This window comes from Eutrigla gurnardus (genome assembly GCF_963514095.1).
Source record: "Eutrigla gurnardus genome assembly, chromosome: 18".
Classification (NCBI taxonomy): domain Eukaryota; kingdom Metazoa; phylum Chordata; class Actinopteri; order Perciformes; family Triglidae; genus Eutrigla; species Eutrigla gurnardus.
The window spans coordinates 22,389,962-22,410,723 of record NC_139929.1 but is presented as its reverse complement, the minus strand read 5'-3'; the positions used below and the strand labels follow the sequence as shown (position 1 = coordinate 22,410,723).

At 42.5% G+C, this 20,762-nt stretch overlaps 1 protein-coding gene across 4 annotated transcripts in view; it reads left to right on the top strand.

Moving 5' to 3' along the window:
- The window catches only part of svila (supervillin a), a 77,820-nt gene extending 61,734 nt beyond the window's left edge, over positions 1 to 16,086 (top strand). For 2 of the 4 annotated variants that reach the window (XM_084033781.1, XM_084033784.1), the window contains 16 exons: positions 6,239 to 6,375; positions 8,044 to 8,191; positions 8,272 to 8,417; positions 8,731 to 8,906; positions 9,516 to 9,666; positions 9,779 to 10,058; positions 10,429 to 10,583; positions 10,656 to 10,758; positions 11,193 to 11,400; positions 11,587 to 11,720; positions 11,852 to 12,007; positions 12,699 to 12,842; positions 13,229 to 13,350; positions 13,606 to 13,761; positions 14,588 to 14,608; positions 15,142 to 16,086. In XM_084033781.1, the coding sequence (XP_083889907.1) occupies positions 6,239 to 6,375; positions 8,044 to 8,191; positions 8,272 to 8,417; positions 8,731 to 8,906; positions 9,516 to 9,666; positions 9,779 to 10,058; positions 10,429 to 10,583; positions 10,656 to 10,758; positions 11,193 to 11,400; positions 11,587 to 11,720; positions 11,852 to 12,007; positions 12,699 to 12,842; positions 13,229 to 13,350; positions 13,606 to 13,761; positions 14,588 to 14,608; positions 15,142 to 15,228 (2,324 nt within the window). In that variant the 3' untranslated portion in view covers positions 15,229 to 16,086. The remainder of the gene's footprint in view (positions 1 to 6,238; positions 6,376 to 8,043; positions 8,192 to 8,271; positions 8,418 to 8,730; positions 8,907 to 9,515; positions 9,667 to 9,778; positions 10,059 to 10,428; positions 10,584 to 10,655; positions 10,759 to 11,192; positions 11,401 to 11,586; positions 11,721 to 11,851; positions 12,008 to 12,698; positions 12,843 to 13,228; positions 13,351 to 13,605; positions 13,762 to 14,587; positions 14,609 to 15,141) is intronic. The other 2 variants (XM_084033782.1, XM_084033783.1) reach the window with 2 other exon arrangements.
- The last annotated feature ends 4,676 nt before the right edge of the window (positions 16,087 to 20,762 follow it).

Sequence of the window (20,762 nt, the reverse complement as noted above, 5' to 3'; positions counted from 1 at the left end):
CATGTTGTAGACAGAGCAAACTCTAAGAAGTGCAGTTGTAATAAAATCCTCCATGGTAATATCAACAACTGTCAGCTTGTCCACATTTTATACAGGCCTGTCTTTTCAGAAACGTATAATCAGTGGTATTTAGTAAAATGGTTAACAGTGCTTCCCAACAGGTGGACGTCTGGGTTCACATTTAAAGTTAACTTTAGTTTTATTTCCATCCAGCCACATTCCGTAGATTGTTGCTGTGAGGAAATTGTGCCAACAGCATTTATAGTTAATACAAACTAGTTCAAATGAACACAGTTAAAAAAAGCATTGATGAAAAACGTGACAAGAAGAACAGTTGTTTTCTAGCTAAAATCAAGGCTTTGATTTTTCTTTTGTGTCATACTTATGTGTGACCTTTTTGTATGTTGAGTTAGCTTTTTGTGAGCTGTTGACCATGCTCTGAGGCTTAATTTAGGCACCGTTGGACTTTGAGCTAATGCTAACATGCTGGAGATTAGCGGGTATAGTGTTTTCCACGTTCACTATCTTGGTCTATCTTGTTGTCATGCTAACATGCTAACATTCGATAGCAATTAGCAATAAACAGAAAGTACAGCTGAGGCTGATGGGAATGTACATACTTAATCAAAGTATTTTGCTCATAATTCAAAGTTTTGGACACATTTTAAAATGTGACCTGATGTTAATGAAAAGATGAGATGAAAAGTGCCCTCCAGTGCATTGTCATTACCAGAGCCACAGCGTTAGCTTGACGAATAAAGAGAAAAGTACAAAATTCACCTCATTTACAAATTTAGGTTAATCAAGTTAGCTCGGCCAGAATTCACCCAAAAAAAGTACTGCAGGAATGCGTCCTAAAATTAGTTAGCATTTTTCCACTTCTAGTTCCCTCGTCTCAAATTCGTTAACTTTTTTTTAATGTTTTTTTTTGTAAGATGCCTGTAATAACATTTGTGGTTTACACATTCTTAAAGGGATAGTTCGGAATTTTGGACATAAGACCTATTTTCCAAGTCAGCCGGTGTGTTCGAGACGTCTGGAGACGGGAAATTTCATTCAGTTCCTCTAGTTGCCGAGTTTGCTTGTGGGTCATTCCGTGTCATTTCATCAAATGCCTCCCACCTGACGATCTCAGAATGTCCTGAAAAAATTCAAGTACAAAGACACACTTGTTAATAGGACAAATCCAAAATATTAGGTCTCTATTGTCAATAGTTTTCTTTGGCCTTCAAACATTTTTACAGAGTATATCTGTTACTAATAGCCTCCAGACATGGAATATCAGGGGTGTAGCTCAATGATAACCTAGTATGGTAGGTACTTAAAATGTGGCTTGTTGAAATAAAGTAGTACATTTGAAGAGTGGCTGAGCTCCCATTTTTGCAGATAAAAGACTTCTATCACTACTGCCTCTATCTCCGGTGTTAGCTTAAACATTCTACAAAATATGGTTTCTCTCAGATTATTAGTTTCACAGATATTAAGGCTCAAAAATGGAAGTTAACACATCTTTGCCCAACTTCAGAGTCATATTCCAAAAAACTGACAACACGTATCAGGTCCAAACTTACTTTTTTTGAAAGATCATATTCTTGTTAAAATCATATTAAAAAATTGGGAGGGTGTTTTGCCTCATTTTGTCGCAGTAATTTTTTTTAAATCCTGATATTGGTGGGGTTTTTGTGGCCGGTTTTGGTACTGCATGTCCTAACAGCCTACTTGTAAACATCACAGCAGGGCAATTCAAATGTGTGTTTTTTACCATTTACCAAAGACTTACATGTGACTAAATGCTACTGATAAATTTAGCCTTACAAAAACATTAACATGTAGCACAGTTGTAGTTACAGAGGCAATAAGTCCTTGAATGTGAGTTAAACATGCTGAAAGCAGCTTTTAATGTCTTGAACCATGAACAAACATAGCATAATATTGAAGAGTGTACATTTTGTCATACTTTAAGTACATACATTACACAACCAAATCAAATAATCTTAATTTGAGCATAAAGATTTTACATTACAGTAGAAAAGTCTCCAAAGTTTGATATTGAATAACGGTTTGTCTCTATGCTCACTATGAGGGATCACACATTTTTCATCTTTTAGATCCAATTCCTTCGTCACATTCATTAATTTGGCAGTCACTTTACAAATTGTCTAATGTACATGTCTGCTCTGTTGTGCTCATCTTTTTTGATGGCATACATGCGCCCAGTTTCTGTAGAGGGAACGTCAAATCTTGCAATTCTATGCTGCAGTGGGACATTGCACGTCTTCTCTTCTTGGCCAGTAGAAACTCTTGGCAGGGCCATGTGGGTGCATGAACTGAACCAGTACATCTTCATCTGAAACATCTCTGATACTTCCTATCCACCATTTCTGATCATACACACAACTCACATATTGTCTCATAGTGAGCATAGAGACAAACCGTTATTCAATATCAAACTTTGGAGACTTTTCTACTGTAATGTAAAATCTTCGTGCTCAAATTAAGATTATTTGATTTGGTTGTGTAATGTATGTAGGCTACTTAAAGTATGACAAAATGTACACTCTTCAATATTATGCTATGTTTGTTCATGGTTCAAGACATTAAAAGCTGCTTTCAGCATGTTTAACTCACATTCAAGGACTTATTGCCTCTGTAACTACAACTGTGCTACATTTTAATGTTTTTGTAAGGCTAAATTTATCAGTAGCATTTAGTCACATGTAAGTCTTTGGTAAACGGTAAAAAAAACACAATTGAATTGCCCTGCTGTGATGTTTACAAGTAGGCTGTTAGGACATGCAGTACCAAAAACGGCCACAAAAACCCCACCAATATCAGGATTTTAAAAAATCACTGCGACAAAATGAGGCAAAACACCCTCCCGATTTTTTAATATGATTTTAACAAGAATATGATCTTTCAAAAAAAGTAAGTTTGGACCTGATATGTGTTGTCAGTTTTTTGGAATATGACTCTGAAGTTGGGCAAAGATGTGTTTACTTCCATTTTTTAGCCTTAATATCTGTGAAACTAATAATCTGAGAGAAACCATATTTTGTAGAATGTTTAAGCTAACACCAGAGATAGAGGCAGAAGTGATAGAAGTCTTTTATCTGCAAAAATGGGAGCTCAGCCACTCTGCAAATGTACTACTTTATTTCAACAAGCCACATTTTAAGTACCTACCATACTAGGTTATCATTGAGCTACACCCCCGATATTCCATGTCTGGAGGCTATTAGTAACAGATATACTCTGTAAAAATTTTGAAGGCCACAGGTGAGATAGTTTTCCAGATATTGCTGTTTAAAAATGGCTTTTCAGAGCATGATGCCAAAAACCGTCTAAACTACCCTTCATTCAATGATGTTTCGTGAGAAAACTATTGACAGTAGAGACCTAATATTTTGGATTTGTCCTATTAACAAGTGTGTCTTTGTACTTGAATTTTTTCAGGACATTCTGAGATGGTCAGGTGGGAAGATTTTCAGAAATTTGATGAAATGACACGGAATGACCCTTGTGCTATGGCTAGCGCAAGTCAATGGTTCTAGTTAGACAGGCATTAAAAACAGTCTTGCCCACTCCACAGTGCACCCGAGGCAAATCAATTAAAACACTAGACTGTCGATGTACATATCTGTGTTGATAGAATAATATTTGAAACAAAACTAACCTCGCATCGCATGAATCATCCATTTTTTGAGGGACTAGTTTCTCAGCAGCAGCGGGATTTTACTTTGCTCCGTCGGACTCAAAACTCTAAGACGGCAATCGAAACGGGCCGAACTGTCGGCACTTATACCCCCAAGGCTGTCTGAAAAGCCCTTGGAGCTCACTGGCAGCCCACGGCGACGCAAAGCCACAATTACGCACCGCAAACCCGAACCTCTGCTCCGTCCGGAGAACCGTAAACCCTTGGACGCGTTGCGGGGGATTCCCTCCTGGTACCACCAGTCTCCGTTTGTTCGGTCCCGGTTCTCAGCTCCAGCGAGGGCTATCTTGGTCTCCACAGATGCTCGTTATTGTTCTGCCCTTTGAGCATCCCTCTCGCGCAATTCTTCCTCCTGTATATTCAGGCTCGTACAGGTACGGTTGGGTTTGGGTGGAAAAAAAACTCCTCATCATTGTCAAGTGGCCATTTCTGTGAGATTGAAGAAACTAGCACTGCAGGCTACTCTGCGTCTGTAGCAATGACCGCAGGTAAACAAACTATTATAGAACCGGTAACTTATAAGTGCTAGATGATATCAGTCCGCCGCTGCCATAGCCTACTAGGAAGTATGACACGCTGCTGCTGCTCCTGAGACATAAATCCTTAAAAATGCAAGGTTGGTTTTATTTCAAACATTCTATCAACACAGATATGTACATCGATAGTCTGCCGTTACAATGGATTTGCCTCGGGTGCACTGTGGAGTGGACGAGACGGTTTTAATGCCTGTCTAACTAGAACCATTGACTTGCGCTAGCCATAGCATAAGCGAACTCTGCAACTAGAAGAACTGAATGAAATGTCTTGAAAACATCTCCAAACGTCTCGAACACACCGGCGGACTTGGAAAATAGGTCTTATGTCCAAAATTCCGAACTATCCCTTTAAAGCAACACTTAAGAACTTTTCCTCTTCGGTCCCCCTACAGGTTGGAAGGGAATTGCCATTACTGCCGTCGTAAATAATTTAGCCTACCGCAGCCTACCGACGCACGCATGTTATTTGTTTGTATGCAGAACCGGCTCTGGAAACGATGAACGATTTGAACGATGTCCAGTGACAAGGTAGAGTAGCTAACGCCTTAGCTAAGATTAGCCAACATGAGCCCTAGCGATAGTTACATATATATATTAGCACAATAGCTAACGCCTTAGCTAACATTACCGGTATTATTTACAAGTCCAGCAGCAACAAAGCCAAGTCATCATCCGTCTTGCATTTTGTAGCCTCCTTCAGCTCTCTGCAACGAGTGTGAGCCGGTCGGATATTCACTCTCATACGAGCTCTTACTTTGTCATGCTCCCGTTTTCTTTTCTTCGCCTCATCGGACATTATACTCCTCCTTTTCTTTGCAGGCTCTGCCATGATGCCAATTTAAAAACTACCTAGCTGCAAGGTATCTTCCACGCACCTGCCGGGTGTTCTCCCACTGATCTTCATGCAGAGCCTCCACTTACCGGCTTTTGTAACGCTTGCCATAAAGCAGGTCATATTTGTAGACTCATTAGAACTACAAAACCACTACCCGACAAGGCAAAGTTACATAGTGCAGTTACAGCCAATAGAGGGCTGCAGAGCGAATGCTGAAGTGCCGTTCACCCGGTTTTGAGGTGATCAACCACTGAAACTATTTTGGAAACATTATTTTAAGGCACTAAATACTCTTTAGTGTTGCTTTAAAGGATGCTGCACTGTATGGGGTAACTAATGAGGATTTGTCTTCAGGGGCACAGAGGCCATCATGTCCGACCAAGAAATGTCTCTTGTCTTCTGTTGAAAGCGCAGCGCTTACAAATAGACAGGCTTAAGGATGCAACATGTTTACTGCACAAACAAGCCAGCAAAGCAGAAACAGATCCAAAACATCTGTCTACGTTTTCCTGATATTTTTAAATTAGGTTGTTTTGTGGAGAGAGAGTATAGGGAAGTATAGAGGCAGTGAGACAATGAGACCAGTCATATTTAAGAGGATGGAAAGACAAACGGCTAACGTTTTACACAACGCTTTGGAGGATGCTGCTTCCTCTCCAGAGGATATCTAAAATGGGAGGTACGAGTTGGTCGAGTTGTCTTACCACCTCCTCCACGTGTCTGTTGGTGACAGCTGTGGCTTTAAATCATTCTCCCCAGGTCACCTCACACTATCCTGGGCTGATCCTCTCCTCAAAAGTCCACTGTGTGTAATCCAGAGCAAATCCACCAACCCGGGGCTCCTGCTTTGTTAGGAGGGTAGCAGTCCCAACCCGACAGTGTCCAGAGTCATTTTCGGACTGGATCAGTAATGGGATATGTTTGTAATAAACACATATAATATAGATAACTATACTGGCTGCATGAATTAGCTGGAATGAGGTTTTTAATACCAAGAGGTGTGACAAGGCAGATACATTTGCAGGCGATGGCTGGCACATTGTTGCCCCAACACTCCCAGTATGATAATCTAGGCACGCTGATAGCGATAACCAGAGCCGTCACTGATAAGCCTCCTGTCTGCGTGTTGTTTTTTTCCTGCCTATGTAACACCAGGCCGACGGCACGTCCAGACCAGGCTGGTGGAGCCCAGAGCATCCTCCCTGAACAGCGGCGATTGCTTCCTGCTCATCACGCCACACCACTGCTTCGTCTGGGCTGGGGAGTTCGCCAACGTCATTGAGAAGAACAAGGTGAGTCTGGCTTTTTGAACACGATGACAGAGAAGCTTGTTTGTTTGGATAGACGTAAAGCACGCTTTTCAATTCAATTGAATTCAAGGCTATTTATAGTGTCATATCACAACAGAAGTTATCTCAGGACACTTTCCACATCGAGCAGGACTAGAACACGCTCAGGATTTTCAAAGTCAATGAATTTCAAAGTCCTAACTTCACCAGGAGCAAGAGTTACAGTGCCACCTAGTGGAGAGTAAGCACAGGTTTAATCAGACTTTAGGCCGAAATCTGAGAAGGCTCTTGAGTTCCATCTGCATTTGGTAATGGTAGTAGGCCTAATATTAGCAGTAGTAGTAGTATTAGCAGTAGTAGTAATATTAACAGCAGTAGTAGTATTAGCAGTAGTAGTAATAGTAACATCAGTAGTAGTAATATTAACAGTAGTATTAGCAGTAGTAGTACTATTACCAGTAGTAATAATATGAACAGTGGTATTAGTAATAGCAGTAGTAGTAATATGAACTGTAGTAGTACAAAGCAAGGCTATTGTTCAAAGGCTAGACTAGTTTGATGACTTGTGATTGGCTGAGCAGAGCGCTGACGTGACAAAAAGGGGAACTCTGAGCTCATTATTGGTGTGGTATTTGTGTGAGTTTCGGTCATTAGAGTGTTTTCTGAATCCTGAACACCAACGGTGATTCTGAGAGCACCATGAACACTTGGAGCCAATGTATTTACCAAGTGTGCCGAGCTGAATGCATGTTCTCTGCTTTACTCTCACTATGAAGTTGAGTCACGCACTTCAAGCAAAACTGGAAACATTTCTCTCTACATTGCTGCCCATTTTCTTTCCACATTGAAACGATTAAAACACATTTCAATAACTTTTTGATTCACTTTATAAAACATTAGAACATTTTGAAAGAGAACAACTGTTATTTGTAACAATAGTGTGTTTTGTTTGGATATAGATGTTACAGCCACTTTGCTATTTTTTACTTTTAATATAATTTATTTTTGGCTTTGGAGTATGGAAAGTTTTCTGTATGACAAAATGATTTCGTATTATTATCTTATTTGTTTTTGTATGTTATTTGACGTATGATGATGTATGTCATCGTCAGGGGGGGCTGACGTCATAGATGAGAGACCATATCTGAACCAGGGGGAGGAAATGTTTGTGTTGGTCGATGGATGAGTGTAGCGTGGTAACATACTTTGTTTTGACCACTACTGTCGATATAAATTATTTGTTTGATATTTTCTTTGTTAAGATGGCATTTTTTACCTAATTTACAAGTGCATTGGATTACTTTTTTGTTCCTGGAAAGGATCGAATAAATATTTTTTCTATAGCGAGAGTGTGCGTAACAATCCATCCACGCATTTACGTTGTTCATCGCCACAAGAAACTTCGCTCGAAATGGGCACCACAATATATCTTTTACACCTTTTAGATGTGTGTGTTCACTACATGTAGGCCTACAAACTGCTCTGTCCTGCAGTAAAAGTCTTCTTCATTTCTACATTCAGTGTGTAGTTGGTGCTTCGGGATTATTATGAGACAAGTGACGTATTTAAGCAAAAACCTAACCTGTTTATTAGAAGAAAGAACCCCTGTGTGTTTTGGAATAAACAGAACTTGTAGGGTTAATGAAATACATGTTTGTCTCTTTTGTTCAGGCCTCAGAGTTGGCGAACTTCATCCAGAGAAAAAGAGATTTAGGATGCCGAGCGAACTATGTCCAGGTCATCGAGGAAGGCGTCAGCACACACAGCCATGCCGCCAAGGACTTCTGGAGGATTCTCGGCGGCCAGTCGAGTTATCAAGGTAAGGATTTGGTATGCGGAATAACAAACCCGACCTTGAGGAAACACAATGAAATGCAAGCCTCGTCTTTGTTTTTGCAGCCGCAGGAACACCCGATGAAGACGAGCTGTATGAGGCGGCCATTGTGGAGACAAACTGTATCTACCGGCTGGTGGAGGACAAACTGGTCCCAGATGATGATTTTTGGGCCAAAGTGCCTCGTTGTACCCTGCTCATACCCAAAGAGGTCAGATCATTTATCTTGAATATGAATAAAACAGCCCGGAATTTAAAGCCTCCATGTGTAAAGTTAACATATTTAGAACTATGGCACCACCGACTGGCAATATGACAAAATCCACTGCTGGCACTGTGTGTGTGTGTGTGTGTGTGTGTGTGTGTGTGTGTGTGTGTGTGTGTGTGTGTGTGTGTGTGTGTGTGTGTGTGTGTGTGTGTGTGTGTGTGTGTGTGTGTGTGTGTGTGTGTGTGTGTGTGTGTGTGTGTGTGTGTGTGTGTGTGTGTGTGTGTGTGCGTGTGTGTGTGTGTGTGCGTGTGCGCAGGTGTTGGTGTTTGACTTTGGCAGTGAGATGTACATCTGGCATGGGAAGGAAGTGACGCTGGCTCAGAGAAAGGTGGCCTTCCAGCTGGCGAAGCACCTGTGGAACGGCACTTTTGACTACACGAACTGTGACATCAACCCGCTGGACCCGGGAGAGTGCAACCCACTCATACCCAAGTATGGAACACACACCGCATCACTATAGAACAGTGTTTGTACACTCTGGTCTGTGGCTCAGGACACTTCACATAATTTGAAGGAATAGTTTGGATCTTTTTAAGTTTATGAGGTGTTGAGAAGTGGGGGCACAAAGCTCTATGATGCTCAAATTTGTCTCTAAAAGTGTACCAGCCACCTCACTAACGGTTCAAACATACTGTTCTGAACAGACACATTATACACCCAATTTAAAAGTTTAGAACATGAAACAGCGAAATTAACACAATACTCTGTCCAGCATTGCGTGATGGGACGCTGGTCCGTCGCTACATGCATGCTGGCTGTGGCGCTGCTGCTGTACTGGTGAAAAAGGTTAAATCCTGAAACTGTGGACTTTAGGTAAAACACTGAATATGGAAAAGAACCTCATAAAACCCAAACTCTCCCTTTGATACTGTTATTGACAAAATGAATGCTACAACATTGTAGTAGTTGTATTGTTTTGCTTTTTTCAGATATCGCTATATAAATTGAATTTATTATCGTTATTATTATTACAACTGTGTATTGAGAACATTAAATCAGAGCTGTGGTGCTGCGTCACGACTGCATCGTCTCCCCCTGCAGGAAAGGTCAGGGCCGACCTGATTGGGCGGTGTTCGGCAGGCTGACTCAGCACAATGAAACCACCCTGTTCAAAGAGAAGTTCCTGGACTGGAGCGACTCCAGGAAAGCACCAAGTCCTGCAAAAAACAATGACCACATCGCTGATCAAAAGGTATCAAAAAGTACTTCAATATCATGAGATTGGTGTAGGAAGAGAATGTCAAGTATGAAATGCACATTCTGACTTCTAGTTTCTCGCCCTCATCGCCGTCCTTTCGCCCCAGCAGCAGTCGACTCCTGACCAGCCTCATGCGTACAACACCTCCCTGATGCTGCCCCTCCATCAGGCGCCCGTCCACACCAGGCTGGACGGCTTCAATGTGGGCCGAGGCTATGGCCTGGTGGAGGCAGAGGAGTGGCGGAGCTACGAGATCAGCACGCTGGCGGTGGAGGTGTGGCACATCCTGGAGTTCGACTACAGCCGCCTGCCGCGCCAGAGCATCGGCCAGTTCCACGAGGGCGACACCTACGTGATGAAGTGGAAGTACATGGTCAGCACTGCTGGTCAGTGGCATCACTTTCCATCTCAATAGTCATTTATATACTATTATATATTTAATGAACATGCATACTTTCCTTGATACTAGATACTGTTTTATGATATTGACACAGTTCAATTATTTTGACATCTGTAACTTGTGAGAAAAATATCAAATCCATCCTTCTTTGATTGAGATAGCAGTGTTCACTATTTACCGGCATGTTGAAAATGGGTTGCCTCTGCTATTCTGTTCAAAAGAAACTCTTGAGTGTGCATATTTATTTTGAATATGTATATGTAAGTAGATCTAGATAGAGAGTATGCAGCATTCAGTAGTTTGCCAGGGCTGTGGTCACATATTAGTTAGACGATCCGACAATGTCTTGCCATCAGTTGGGAGGAGACAGAACCCTGACCAGCAGAAGATGGCGGGGGCCGGGAAGGAGAAGTGCTGCTACTTCTTCTGGCAGGGCCGCAACTCCACCGTCAGCGAGAAAGGAACGTCGGCACTGATGACGGTGGAGCTGGACGAAGAGCGCGGAGCACAGGTACCACAAACAGCGGTGATCCTCGTGAGTGTGCACATCTGATCTCTCCGGTCTGGTTTCATCTTCCTGCAGGTTCAGGTTCAGCAGGGTAAGGAGCCTCCGTGTTTCCTGCAGTGCTTCAAAGGAGGGATGGTCATCCACTCAGGAAGGAGGGAAGAGGAGGAAAACTCCCAGAGTAAGAACACGTTACTGACAAACGCAGGTTGATCCCTGCTGCTGTTCCATTAAAGATCCATATTTATACTTCATACCTGACAGTGTTAACGCCTTACAGCGCCGATTGCTTCTGTAGCAGTCATACAGAGTCATCATCTGCCCACAATAAGCCACTCATAGACTGTATTGTATAGAATGGGAGAACTGGTAAAATCACTCACAATTAATTTCTGTTATGGGATAATCGTGAATATCATGAGAGACTTCAGAAAGCTCTCCTGCTCACTATCATGGTAGAGAAGAAAATCCAAATAGAGCCTGATTAAGTCATTATGATACAAGGAAGAACTCACACAATGTTGCTATTCTTTTTTACTTCATTATCCTTGCAGGGGGATTTTCTGATTTGTGATATTCTAAATTAAGATTATATATAATATAATCCCCCCCCAGGTGACTGGCGTCTGTACTGTGTCCGGGGGGAGACAGAGGTTGAGGGCCACCTGCTGGAGGTGGCCTGTCACTGCAGCAGCCTGCGCTCCAGGGTCTCAATGGTGCTGCTGAGCGTGAGCCAGGCCCTCATCTACCTGTGGCATGGCTGCAAGTCTCAGACACACACACAGGAGGTGGCGCGCACCGCCGCCAACAACATCAAAGAACAGTGAGTGGAACCTTAAAGTATTCAGTCCATAAAAGTGACACGACAGGTGAAATGGACTTTATTTGTGACTTCAGCCAACAAGAGCAGGTCCTGAAACCTGTGTTGGTCATGTCCTGAGATCCCCCATTCCTCCTTTGTTTTCATACTGCCATGATCAGTCAGTGTGACACGTCTGTGCTTGTGCAGTTGTCCTCTGGAAGCAGGCCTCCACAGCAGCAGCAAGGTCACCATCCGGGAATGTGACGAGGGAGCCGAGCCCGCGGGATTCTGGGAACCCCTCGGAAGGAGGGACAGGAAGGCATATGACTGCATGCTGCAAGGTGGGGGAACTTTTTATGGCTGTTTAATATCCTATACTATGACATTTTGATATGAACCCGTTTCTATATGCAAACAGTTGTAGATGGTGTCATAAACTGGTTACGTGTGTTTGGTGACCTTTGACCCTCAGACCCAGGGAGGTTTAACTTCTCGCCACGTCTGTACCAGCTGAGCAGCAGCTCAGGGGAGTTTGCAGCTGTGGAGTTTCTCTACCCTGCCAGACACCCCAAGGACGTCAACTCCATGCCCTTCCTGCAGGAAGACCTGTTTGCAGCTTCCCAGCCAGGTACGCCCATGCATCTGTCATCCTGGACATGTGGACATCATAAAAGTACATTGATTTCACCATATTCAAAGATAATTTCCATGGCAACCATTCTTCACTTTAGCTTTAATCTTAAAGGAAAGAATGTCATTTTACTCATTAAAATTGACTGGATTTCCAATTGAAAGTTAGAAGATCTGAATATAATTAAAATATCTAATGGAGAGATCTCCAGTAAAATGACATTCTTTCCTTTAAGATTAAAGCTAAAGTTAAGAATGGTTGCCATATCTGCCATACCTGCAGTATCCTTAATATATATATATATATTAAGGATTTTACTTAAAAAAATAAACTTGTCAGTTCAACAATGTTTATATAGTACCTAAAACATGTCTGTGTATGTCAATCAAAAAACATCGATATGCATATTTATAAAATGTGCAATAAGCTATTATTGGCTTAAGTATGTGAAGGTGGTTGCCTATGGGACAGTTTTAGCTAGGAGTCATTGGTCTATCAGGAGCATCACTCCAATCATCACTTCAGTGTGCGCTGTGGAGTTCCCACGGAGGAGGAGGAGGAGGAGGAGGAGGAGGAGGAGGACTGTGTTTTTTCATTCTTCCTTTAACTGAAAAGTCCTAAAACATGTAGCTGCCTGATTGTGCTCCCTCTGAACGTCCTGGTCTGGTTCTGTCTCTCTGATGTTCAGCCCTGTTCCTGGTGGACAACCACCATGAGGTGTATCTGTGGCAGGGCTGGTGGCCTCAGGACAGCGAGAGCACCGGCTCAGCCCCGATCCGCTGGGACTCAGACAGGAAGTGTGCGATGGAGACTGCTCTGCAGTACTGTAAAGGTATTTTGCTTCATGGCTTCACATACAAGACTTTACAAATGTGCCGGAGGGCGGTAATATTCCAAGAAAAAGCGAACAACTTCTGAGATTAAAGATTTGAAAGAATAAATCTTTAATATTCTCTGAGCTTGAAGTGACAAGTTAGATAACAAAAAAAAACTTAACTCAATTGTTAAGGAACCATATTGGGAAGCACGCCAGTTTTTTTCTGGGAATACCCCCCCCCCCCCCCCCCAACTCATATTAATTCCTTTTTTGCGTACAATGACCTTTTGAACCCATTCTGCACCCCTAGCCCTTTCTGTCACCGTGGGGTTGAGAACATCGTCAGACAACAGCATAAATAGAAGATGATGAATCACGTGTGTTTGTTTTTGTTTCCACAGAAAAGAATGAGAAGAAGCCTCCCAAAGCGTATCTGATCCACGCTGGTCTGGAGCCTCTCACCTTCACCAACATGTTCCCCAGCTGGGAGCACCGGGAGGACATCGCTGAGATCACAGAGAGGGTGCGTGGAGCACATCCTAGTATCTGATGACTGCCAGTTACACCATGTGATAGCAAGCAGACTGTTCGGATATCAAACTGATGCACATCCCGTCATGAACACGTTTCTGTCTTCGTCCTGCTTTTACATTCAAGAGTAATAGATTTTGTGTGTGTGTGTGTGGCTGTGTGTGTGTGTGTGTGTGGCTGTATGCGTGTGTGTGTGTGTGGCTGTATGCGCGTGTGTGTGTATGCATGTGTGTGTGTGTGCTCTCAGGAGGCGGAGGTGTGTAACCAGATCATCCTGGTGGAGGACGTGCTGGCCCGGCTGTGTAAGACTACGTTCCCCCTGGCAGAGCTTCTGGCCCGGCCGCTGCCTGAAGGCGTGGACCCTCTTCGTCTGGAGGTCTACCTGTCTGATGAGGACTTTGAGGTAAGAACCTGAAGTCTACAGACCATCTCTCATGGTACTTTAAAGGCGCTACATGTTTCCTTCGTACTATTTTTATAAAAACATATATCCAAGATATTGAAATTTTCTTGTAATTGTAAATGTTTTATTCTCAATATTACCACCCATTTTCTTTCTACAATGGCCCTCATACGCCGTCATAGGTGGATCATTTAAAAAGCTGCACTTTTCAATATCTGTAGATTCACCATGTCTCAGTTGACCCTGTTTAAAATGATGTGTATAGAGTGTTTTACACAGCAGGTGGCTGAGAAAGCACTCTAATGAAGTAACAGCCCGGCACCAAACCACATGCAGAAACAGTCAGCAACTAGTCAGTGAACGGAGTGAAGCATTTAGCAGCTAAAGAGTCAGATATTTCTCTCAGGAGCTGGTGGAGACCAAAGTCAGAGGTAAAATGGCGTGGGCAGAAACATGACTCCAAATGAATGTTAATGTTGCTCTGGGTTTGCTAACACATTATATGCCAATAATATGGAAGACCTGTGTGATGGTTTTTAGTCTTTTCACTGGATGTATTGACAATAAAAAGAATATGGAATTATATTATATTATATTATGTTCACGCAAATATGACTTCCTGGAAGATTGTTATTAACAAATACTATGTTTCAGGAATATTATAGATCACTTTCACTTTCCTGAGTTATGTATGGCTTTATATGCATCCGTCAGTTTGATCACATCTTCTCTCTTCGTTGTTCTTTTGGCTTTCTTTTCTTCCATCATGTTCATAATCTCCTCGTCTTTCTGTGAACTTCTCTACTTCATTCCTTCCACCCTCCAGGGTGTAGGGGCTTATGGGAAGGTGAGTCCTCTGACCTGAGCATGGATGATCTGGACTAGTGTTCCTGTTGAACAGCATCCTCTCTCAAGTCCTCCAGAAAGCATTTTCTATCTAATAACACATCTAACCTCTGTTTGTTCATGAGCATGCTGTTCACTCAGTGTGAGCGGGTGTGGACGTCCTACTGAACCCTGCAGACATCTGACTTTGTTTTTAGAGTGTGTTCTCAGATGTGACTCGTTCCAGAACGTGTCGCGTTGCTTTTAGCGATGCACCAATCAGTTGCATGTCTTTTGGCATGTGTTGTTGTTGAAGCAGTAATTTGATCTAATCTTCTCTCAGGTGAACATGCCAAATTTCAAGAAGCTAGCAAAGAAAGTGAGACGTTTCACTGTTTTTGTGAAATATATTATGAAGAACCTGCAATTGAATTCAAATTTTCCAGCAAACAAACGTTACAAAAATGTGCATGCTGTCGATGGCAGTCCTTTGACTTTAGAAGACTCGGTGCATCATGAACCCTGGTGTGACTGTGTATGTGGTTGCTCCCACAGAAAACCCTGCAGATGTGCAGAGAGGAGTACGCAGGTTTGCCGGGCTGGAAGCAGGTGAACTTGAAGAAAGTTAAAGGACTGTTCTAAAACAGAGAGGCGACCTGAAGACACCAGGATGTAGTCTGTCTCCCCATACTAACGTCTGGACTCAAGCAGGGCTCAGGGGCTGCCTCTCCTGAGTCGCCCCCTGTGACGGAGGGGTGAGGACAGACGGGGGGGCGTGAAGGTGTGGGCGAGGTGACCGGGGAGCGAGAGGCCTGCCTGCTTCTTATGCTGCATGTTTCCCTCCATGTCTGTGTTGGGTTTTTCGGTTGAAGGTCGGAGAGGGATGTAGGTGGATGCACCTGAGTGAATGTGCTAATGGCTCTTTGAACTCGTGAAGGTTGAACGTTTCAAATGACGCCCATATGCAGGGAGTGAACTTTGTTGACTTTCATGTTAATGTATGTACATATGTACCATACGCAGCACAGCCCAGTGCCCTTACATTGTCAGCCATGCAGCCATCTGTTAAAGTGATGGCAGACCTGTCAGTCTGGTCAGCACACTCCATCACACTCTGCTATTCCTCTGTGTGTGTTTGTGTCATTTATATTTGTAGGTTTATGAATATTCTCTGAGCTATCAAGATTAAATAATATTGAGGAGGTGTGTGTCATATGTTTATAAATACTGGATATTACAGAGTTCTGCCTCGCTGTACAGTTCACCATGTGCCATTTACCAATCAAATGATGCAGCTTTATTATTGTGTCGGTCATTATTGTTTCAGAAGGAAGACAGCCTGGAGTGAATGATGAAATGTATTTGATTTTTAAATCCTACAGTATATAGTGCCTTGCTTTTGTGTACAGTTTCTACACAGGTCCTAGTCTGCATTTTGGAGACTATTTGTGATATAAAGAATTATTAGAGAAATAAACTCTGAAAGTTGGAAAGTCACAACATGTTTCCTGCCTTTTGTTTCCTCCATGTTGCTGCCAAGTCCACTTCAAGTGAATGTCACTCAGTCATGTACTGCCATTTGAGGATTGACCTGCTGTATGCGACCACAGGGTTCTTTAATAATCCAGTAGGGGGCAGTACTATACAACTTTCTGTGGACTTCAGACACACGGATGGGTTGGATTCATGGTGAGTCACATTTGAAGTCATGTGAGATTACTCTGTTACTGTCAGTGACACTGAACACACTGTGCTAGAGAGCGTATTGTCAAATTGACCTGCTTCAGACACACTTGGTTCCTGTGGTGAACAGCTAAGTACTGACTGAACACAACGTACTGTACCCAGAAAGATGCTGAGTGGTTCCCAGCTGAGGATCGGTGACCTCACAAGTATAGTATAGGCAAGCAGAAAAATACCATCAAGTGTCTCCTTCCTCCACGTTGCCTGTGGTGGACAGTATACTGGAGGAATTTGACTTCTATTGATACCGCCATCTATAATTCAAAATCATGTCTCTTATTCAAATAAAGAGTCGCCGTATAAATACAGCAGGAAAGTAACAAACAGATGAGCTCCATACTTCCACTCCACTGCATTTCTCATACACAACATAGGATGAAAATATGATTGTACACTGTTTGATACTAACTGTGGTTTAAACCTGTCTCCTTCCTGACCAGCTGCAGTCAAATACTATTAATACATGAACACATCAGCAGTATTTATCTAATAGTTAAATCATAAGCATTAAATTGGACAATATTCTGTATTGATTACTTGTGTTTATTTTGCTAACAATAATATATTTTACTATATTTACCTTTGATTGACATTTACTTTAATTTAATGACGAATGTTTACTGTCTTTTACTGCTACTTCCTCCACCACTGATAAAAACATAACACTGAGATTTTTTTTTTCAATTACATGACAGAAACACAAAAATCCTCACAATTAGTTGATTGTGGTGAATTTTCATTATCGTAATAATCGTAAATATGAGTGACTTAAAAAGCTGTCTAGCTCACTGTGATGGTAGAGAAGTGAAAAATAGAGCATGAATTTAGTACAGGATACACTTTTTATTTATTTATCCTTAATTTATGCAGGGAGACCTTATGATCAATAATTGTCTTATTTAATATTAGATTAGATTGTTTTCCAGTAAAACAGATATTCACTAAAATCTCTTATTGTGTCAGTCTTATTTGTGACACAATACATGTGTAAAAGTGATTGCAGCATGTTTAAGTGTGTTCACCATTTTAGGAGTTTTTAGTATTATTGGGATAATATTGTGAATCTCAATTATTTTGGCCAGGATGGTCGTGACATGAAATGTTCATATGTCTCATCCAGCGGGCAGGTAACACCTGTCAGTGGCTCCTCTGGCTTTTCATACACAGTAACAGAACGACCTGCTCACATATCGCTGTTCAAAGCTGAATTACCGACGTGAAGTCACAGGTGAAAGCAACAAGCGGCCATCTAACCTGTCAAACCTCGCAGCCTCATTTTCCTGGCTGCCCTCCAACTCCACACACACACACACACACAGAAAGCACTCAGATGTTCTCAATATCAGCCGTTGGCCTGTGTTGAGGAACAAGAGCAATTAGAGGGGAATTTCAGGCAATCACAGTAGAACAATATACACGGCAGGTTTCTGTTCCTCCAACTGTTGCTGGAGTGTTGCTCAATATTTGAGCAGCCTCCCTGACAGCCTGCCCTGAAACAGCAACACCAGAAAGAAGAAGCTGCTGCCTTTTCCAAGAAGCCTTGGCAAGGCGCTGCGTGGTTCTCGCCGCGTCTCATCTGCTCGCCCTCACTCGCATGCTAAATTGTTGGATGCTGAAGCCGGCGCTGGATTATCCTGTTGCACATACTTCCCCTGAACTCCCCGGGCCTGCGAGGAGTTTGATGAGCGACACGGAGCATATCCGCCCACCCGCTCCTCCACGCCCACTTAGTGCATCGCGGTCCAACACACCCCTTGTGTCTCCAGGAAGACAGGAGGATGTACAGTAGGTTGCGTGTGCACACTGCCAGGTGTGTGGAGTATCTCTGAGCCCTTTTGACTCCGAGCCCAGTTTCTGTGCTGAGCTTCCAACCAGCTTTTCTTTTGATACGATCCTTTTACAGGATGCGGAAACATTATTGCAAAACAGCACGACACACACACCTGTACAGTACAGTGTGTGGATGCAGTTGTATGCGTATTGGATTTACTGCCAGAGCAGGATGCAAAGTGAAGGTCAAAGATTGGTATGAACCAAAAAAGTGGAAGGTAAGTTAGTGCTGCACACACAAAACATCCCCAGCAAGTCTGTATAACCCATTGATCAATCAAAGGAACTATTTTGTTGCTCGAAAATATTTCCATTTTGCCATCCATTTCCTGTGAGAGGTGAAATGTTATTAAGTGGTTTAAATGATTGCAAAATTCCCTTGTAAACTTTTATGTGTCGCACAGAGCGCAGTGAAACACTCCTGCTGTTAATTTCAGGGTCTGCAAGCACATCTAGTCAAATCGACAGAAATAGAGTTCCTGTAACTCAAACCTCTAATTCCTTTAACTTCTCCATCAATCTGAAAGCTATTTGCAAGGCAAATGTATTTATGAAGGCCATCCCATTCCAAGTAAACTCAGTGTTACTGGTAATGCATGTGCAGCACCCAGTAGACACAGCATCACTTTCATCTGGAATGTGGACACACTTTGCAGATATTTCTGTGAGGGACTGTTTGTTATTTATTTTAAAGGATTTTGGGATCTCTGATCACTTTCTGCATAACCCCCGGCAATAGCATTCATTTTAACATGACCCTGCAATCGACATGGCAGAATTAATATGACCCCCCCGCCCCTGAACAATTTATCAACTCAATATGTCACATCACAGATATCGAGTGACGAATGGTCAGTTAATAATATTTCACATCAAGAACATCGTGTGACGAACATCTGCTGTAGTCACAAAAACTCTCCGACTGAGTGAATGCTTATGTTAACAGTGGTATAATATGACTGCCCCATCATAAGAGTACTACTAGATCTGACTGATTAAATGAATGTGACCAGTGTGCTGATAGCTCAGTGGTGGAGTTACCACCCCATGTACCGAGGTTCCCTGCAGCGGTCCCGGGATTGAATCCACCCTGCTGTCCTCTTTTATGTCGTCGCTCTCTCTCTCGCCCCTTTAACTCTCACGCTGTCCTCCCGCAATAAAAGGACAAAAATATCACTTTAAAATAATGAATGTGTTGCTGAGATGTATTTTTATACTATATTTGAAATATAGTATAAAAATTGTTGGGTGACCCACCCCTCAACAAAGAATATTTATATCCATTCCATAAATACAGAACGAAAACCACCACCTGATGACAGGAAGTGTGACGGGTACCCGGGAACACATTCATGCTGGAGAAAACCATGGAGTGTCTAAAGTAACACTGTATTAACAGCTGCATTGTTTGCATCCATGTTTTTCTAGGAGTTTTTCACTACCTTTGTGGGCCACCGGGATCTGTGGATGGCATGAAACTGATAGCAGGATGTAAATCGCTCCGTCAAAGCCGTCAAACGACACATCTCATTTAGCGTTTGAGCGTCTTTTTCACAACTCCGCTGCACTACACCCTGACAAACTGATGTAGCATCATGCAACAACCGCTTGCATTCTTGCTACTGACCATCAGGGGGCGACTCCTCTCTTATTGTATAAACGTCTATGAGAAAATGGTCCTACTTCTCTCTGCTGGCCACTAGGGGGCGACTCCTCTCTGGTTGTATAGAAGTCTGTGAGAAAATGGTCCTACTTCTCTCTTGATGTTTTATCTCAGTAAACATTGTAAACATGAGTTAATGGTCTCAATCTCTAGTTTCAAGTCTTCTTCAATCCAGCATGATGTTCATTTAGTACATTATGGTCCATTTAGAGTCCAACAGACCAGAAATCAGGGGATGCTTTAGGGGGCGGGGCTTACCTGCTGATTGACAGTAAGGTTGCCACTCTGTTGCTTGTGTTGATCAGATCCACCCATCACTCATCAGTAGGAAAAAAAAAAAAAAAAAAAATGTCAATCTAAAATCCTTGATCAAAACAATAAAACATAATAAGCCTTGCCTACACAGCAGTATATAAAATGTATTCCACTTCAGTAAGAACAATATGAAAATCCAGCCAACGCTTAATCCAGAAATAAAAAATAATACACATAATGTAACACTATCAAAGGGGGCATAATACTCCATATGACTACTAATGCAGGGCTTGGTTTGTGATGTGGTGTGGTCTAAGCCGGACGTTCAGCATCACATCCTTGACTAGGATGTTACTTCACCTCCACAGAGGGATTCTGCACTGCTGCAGCAGCACCAGGGAGAGGTGAAACTGTAATGTTTATGATTAATTATTAGATTATGCAAAGGCTAATTAAAATATCAGTCAATATTTACCGGGCCATATGCCACGGGTGCTTTTGCAGCCATGGCTCGCCTGTGAATTTTAATATCCCAAACGGGGTGAGAGGCGCCCTTTGGCAGGTATCTCCCTAATGCTCTTAACCATCTGCTGACGCTCAGCCCACTTCCACACTAACACAATGTTTTGTTTATGATAACAGTGTTAATTCAACACAGGCTTAGGTGCATAGTGGCACCGTTGAG